The 5970-nt window shown below is 30.2% G+C and overlaps 1 protein-coding gene across 2 annotated transcripts in view; it reads right to left on the bottom strand.

Annotated features, from left to right (window-relative positions):
- LOC106679260 (erythroid differentiation-related factor 1) overlaps positions 1–5970 on the bottom strand; it is a 72229-nt gene that overhangs the window by 35943 nt on the left and 30316 nt on the right. For both annotated transcript variants that reach the window (XM_014418314.2, XM_067051052.1), the window contains 2 exons: positions 5079–5221; positions 1372–1548 (listed from right to left, as the gene is read on the bottom strand). In XM_014418314.2, coding sequence (XP_014273800.1) covers positions 1372–1548; positions 5079–5221 — 320 coding nt within the window. The remainder of the gene's footprint in view (positions 1–1371; positions 1549–5078; positions 5222–5970) is intronic.

Below are 5970 nucleotides of genomic sequence, written 5' to 3'. Positions count from 1 at the left end.
AAAGCTTGGAAGCCATTGTGAGAATAGAGGCAACTTGTCAAACAAAAGGAGGAAGCCATATTGGACGCGAGGACAATAAGATGAAGAACAAAGAAGATACCAGGAATCAACGAAAGAAGATCGTGAACTTGGTTAGTTTGGTTATAACTAAATTTAAATACAATTGTAACAGAGATATTAATTTAATTAAGTTAATAGTAAAAGTGTTTGTATTCTGATTGCTAGTAACCCGCCCTGAGATATAGAGTCTCTCTTTTTATATAATAAAATTATATTGTCTATTTGATTTTAAAGTTCTTAACTTAGAACCCAAAGTTATCTCTTATATTTGAAAAAAGTTTAAAAACTATTCAGATTCTTTTATTTTAATTTTTAATATTTTTTAAAATTATTACAATATATACCGATCACTTTGCAGCTTCAACTTACTTAAACCTGAAGCTTATCTGACACATAGGCTAAATTAAAAAAATTAAGGTGCATCAGCCAACTAAGAGTAGGAAACCCAGAGCACATTAAACTACACTATGGAAGCAAAACCATTACTTTCAAGGCAAACAAACTCTGTCCATTCTGCAAAAGTTATTTCAATAATGGTTTTTATCACATCCTACATTGCCCCACCTTTAAAAAAAAACAGACAATATATCTTAAAGTCACCCATATCTGTATCTAGCGACCTCCAAACATCCACAATATATTAAACATTGTCAGTAATGTTAAATTGAACAGACTCAATGTTTACATTGTGAAATTTTGTAATAAGTTTGATTTTGTAATTGGCATCTAAATAGTTTTTGAAACCAATTAATATCTGTACTTATAATACGCTTTGGTTAATTTAAAACAATTCTCATTATTTTAAGTTTAATATAATGGAGTAAAGAATATTATGTTAATAATTTTGTACTATCCAGTTTGTTTATAGTTTTGTTATGGAGCACTTGTTTTATCTATAGTTAGTTTTGTTTTATGACTGTATCTTATATTATGGAATTTGTGAAAGACAAAGTCTACACAAATAAATATATTCTATTCTAACCCATATGGGTAAACCGCATATAATCAGTTGTGTTATAAATCACTTTAAGAATAGAGGTGTTATTCTCACTTTTCACCATCCTTAATTTATTTTAAATACAGTCCACACCATTCATACCAGTGATACTATTAAATTATAATTAATTTAGGTAATATCCTCCAACATTTTATATATGGGGAAAATCTGGATTAAACAATTATTTTTGCTGAAACTTTAACAGATATAAAGTATTTGTGGACTAAATACACAATGAGTTTAATTAACTTAGCAAGTAATGTTAACTTATTATAATATTTTTTGTAACTATTTATGATAATGAAAAATATTACCTTTCAGCTTCCATTTCCTTCTCAACCAAAATGGAATAAACCAAACAAGCCTTCATGCACAATAACGAACACAAATGTTTCTTCCATGAGGCAGAATCAACTTTGTCAGGAGTTTGCCACTTTGGGAGAGTCTCAGCATTTGAACGGCACAATAAAGTCTTCAATGAACAGTCTTTCCTAGAGAAAACAGAAAATAAAAACATCAAACACTATGAAATCTCTTAATATTACGAATACGAACTAACTGAACGTGAACAAACTAAAGGGAGATATCAATTAGGCTAATAATAAAAAAATATTGGAAGAGGATAGTCGACCGTATGAAGTAGATTGTAGGAAGATAGATCAGATGGCGATCAATAAAAGTATAAAAATAATAAAAACTATTCATTAATCTATTAAGTCAGAGTCGATTCACTTTGACTTTGACTTCTGTCAAAACAGACCTGACGAAGTCTTGCAACATGGGGCAAAACATTGGCTCAAATAAAAATAGTCATTACTATTTGAGTTTTAACTGACCACACCCGGACCATATTCTATTTATTAATACACACGGTCAATCAGCAATCTTCCAAAAAAAAAAGAAATAATAATATTCCTATATAAATTCTAAAAACAGATCTAGGCTAATAAATTATAGGGGAATACTTTTAAAAATGGTTTTAAATACGGTACAGAGGAAGGTTTGAAAGGCAGAACAGATAGGAGAAGTAGATATCGTATAGATGAGGTATGTATAATTACTTCACCTATCTACTCTACCTTTCACACCTGTTATTATAATTTATTAGTCTAGTTCTGTATTTAGAACTTTTATCACACCTGGTTATATTTATTAGTAACTTGTTTCCAGTCCATCTACATGTATACTTCCTTATATTGTTATATTGACGAGGTTGGCCGAAGCGTCAGACCTTTGAAGTATCAATAAAGATCATTGAGACTTAATTGGATATAATTTATTTTATTTAAATAATAAAACTAGTCTCAAACATGTTATAAAATTATATATAAAATAAATTTTTCATTTTTCGGTTGCTATAAAATTTCGTATTTTAGGGTTTCTTGCGGAGCAAATAACAAATATCAACTTTTTTCCTACCAAGAATAAACAGGGAAATAAAGAAGAATACAAATACATAAATAGAAATCTAAAGGTCAAAAGATCGTAGAGATAGTCAATGTGAGAGTAAAAAAAAGAAAAAGAAAAAACCAATATAAAAAGGTGTAAAATGTAAAATAATAAGAGCCCAAAAAGTAATAAAATGTATCAATATGTAAAGGGCATGTAAAAACGAATATATTAATGGGGGGGGGGAGTATGTTAAAATAATGTTATAAAAAATAAGAAGAAATATGGAGAATAGGAAATGAAGAAATAAGAGATAAGATAAGAGAGAAAAAAAAAAACTTACAGATGTAGGCAGAGATTTCTGCTAAACCATTTGAAATTGCAGAAATAGTCGTTAGAGTGCAGATCGACAAAGACGTTAGATAAACAGAAATTCAACGGACAAAAACGAACATTGAGATAAAATAGTTAATAAGAGATTAAAACATATAAAAAGATATTTACACCTCATCAAGAATAAAATAATTTAACAAAAAAGCTGTGTACATATGATTAAGGTTGGGAGAGATAACACAAGCCCTGCTGTCTCTATTTCTGCATTTTTTCCTTTAGTATCAAACTCATATCAAATTCTTTCATACTGCAAATTTAAACATTTTGTCTAACTGTTAACAATTTAAAATGTAATATTATTTCAATAAAAATAATTATAGGCCCTTCAGAAGTTATTTTGGCAAGTCGGCTGATAATTATTTCAATGAGGATAAGATAGTTATGTTAAGGTAGGCCTTAAGATATAGCTGACTTGAATGTAAACTTATTACAGAGTTTAATCAAAATCGTTAGAGCTGTTTTGATGAAAATTAAATAAATATGAAAAATTGATACTTCTGACCAGTAAATTTTAACGGAAAAGTTAATGTAACATCCTAGGCATATACCTGCCTTAAATATGTAATTTCAGCTGCAGCACATGCACGCGTGCACCCATACACATAAACACAAACAAATACCTATTTAGTTATAGTAGCCCTAGGAATAGAAAAATAACCACATCATTAAGTAGTTTGTATAAGTCGATAATTGTTTTTATGACAAATTCATACCCACATAAGCTAATGCACTACAACTATACACTTGATATAGAAAAAGAACAAACAGACATGTTCAAACCACCCATACCTCTAATATTATTGGGTCATTTTATATGAACTATACGTTTTTATTATTTCATGAATTCAAAATGGGATTAGTGCACTTTTGGGATTGAAAAGATGATAACACGTTAGGGAGAATGTATGGAAAATAAAGATAAATATTTTGAATAAAAATGTTTTCACAAAGTTGTTTTAATAAATAATCTTTACTGTGAAAAGTGATATTCCATTTGAAACGACCCAATAGTACCAGTATATTCTTCAGTCGGAATATAACAGGTTTTATTGCTGCTTGATTTAGTCGCTACTGCTTCAAATATAGCTCACATAGTGTATTACGAGGGTGGTTTGAAAAGTTTTCGGAAAGTACAAGGAAGAAGTGTCTTTTATTTTTCAAAATAGTCTCAGTGTATACTATTGCATTTGGTCCAGCAATGATCCAATGCCTAGTACCATATCGAAAATTAGGTTCCTCCAAACCTACAAAATAACTCTCCAATTCGGCTGTCAGTTCTTCCGTTGTGTTCGTCCACCTAGGAAAATTTTCAGCTTGGGGAAGAGATGAAAGTCTGATGGTGCCAAATCAGGTGGATGTGGTAATAATTCGTACCTCAGTTCATGAAGTTTTGCCATGGCAATAGCACTTATATGCGGGCAGGCGTTGTCCTGAAAGATGACTTCCTTGCCAAACCAGGCCTTTTTTTGTATATCCTTTCCTGTAGTTGGTCTAGGAGATTTGCATAGTATTGCCCTGTAATTTTTAGGCCAGTAGGAAGATAATCTATCAGCAGAATGCCTTTTGCATATCAGAAAACTGAGGCTATGACCTTTCCGGCCGAATGTACTGCCTTTATTTTCTTTGGCTGTTGTGACTCAGCATGTTTCCACTACTTTGACTGCTGCTTTGTCTCTGGGGTATAGTAGTGGATCCAAGTTTTATCTTCAGTCACAAACCAGCACAAAAAATATTATTGGTTGCGCTGAAAATGGGCCAGATTTTGTTCAGACATGATCTTTTTATGCATTTTTGTGATAAAGTCTTGGGTCGTAGCACTTTTTGACCATCCACTAAGTGGATCATCTAAGCTCTCCCAAGCAAATTTAAACCCGCTGGTCCACTTGGCAACAGTTGAATATGAAGGAGCAGAGTCCCCCACCCAGTGTGTTCTGAAAGTCGGCATGAATTTCCTTTGTTTTCATGCCTTTCTTTACAAAGTACTTAATCACTGCTTGAATTTCAGTTTCTTCCATTATCACAAATCACTTCAATACAAAACAACAACAAAGCGTTGTCACAACCACTCACACCACGTGTTCACAGACAAAGGATTTGTGATTATTGCTCATGAACCTTGTTGCTCTAGCACTGATATCTAGCGGTGATTTCAAGAACTTTTCTATTCACCCTTGTAAAAAAAGTTTATCAATAAGAAGATTAAATAATAATTCTTTTATTTCATAAAATTGATACTAACACTTTATTTCCATTGCTGACTTCGTCAGAATTCTTATGTCCTTTATCCTTTTTCTTACGCTTTCCCTTTTCTTCACTGCTCTGAACCGGAAAAGGCATCGGGATGGCTTCACTTGGATTAGCCATTTTCGGTTCTTCCTTAGTCTAAAAATAATTTAAAATATATATAATTAGATAAATAATGAAAGTTAAATATTTAATAAGATATATAAACTTGAAGAGAGAAAAACTTTATTAAAAAAAGATGTGCTGCCCAACTGTATTGGGTTGCTAATTACACAGCATACTTATACCTACTGAGACAATTTTTTTTTAAATTTTTTTCTTTCTATACATATTTTTTTTATCATTTTTGTTCTTTAATTTTTTTCTTTCTATACATATTTTTTTTCCTAATTTTTAATTTTTTTCTCCATTATTTGTTTGTATATTTTCTATCTTAACCCATTATATCTTTCCTTCCCTCCTCTTTAACAAACAAATAATAAAATTAATATATAAAAAATAAAAATAAAAAATAAATAAATAAAATATGCGACATTGCACAATTTTATTGTTAGCATATTCATGCTAAACAAAGAAAAATATAGTAATTAGTTGAAGAAATTATTTGTTCTAAAAAAAACATGGAAGGGCTATGCAAACAAAAAAAGTTGTGAAACAACGCCTAAATATAGTTGTTGACTGACTATTGACAGGCCCTCAAGACCTACAACAAAAAAAAACTATGTATATCCATAAAAATCTATTTTTTAATTTCGTACATAAGTATTATTCAATTAAAATCTTTAAAAAAAAACTCAACAATTATCAGCAAGGATACAACTATATGCATACATTTAAATACAGATAATAAATGTGAAATTTAAAAAAAATTAAAATATATATTTATA

The sequence above is a fragment of the Halyomorpha halys genome, unplaced genomic scaffold (assembly GCF_000696795.3).
Source record: "Halyomorpha halys isolate HHAL.00 unplaced genomic scaffold, Hhal_1.1 Scaffold187.1, whole genome shotgun sequence".
NCBI lineage: Eukaryota > Metazoa > Arthropoda > Insecta > Hemiptera > Pentatomidae > Halyomorpha > Halyomorpha halys.
Note: the sequence above shows the minus strand (reverse complement) of the source record. Positions and strands in the feature narration are given on the sequence as shown.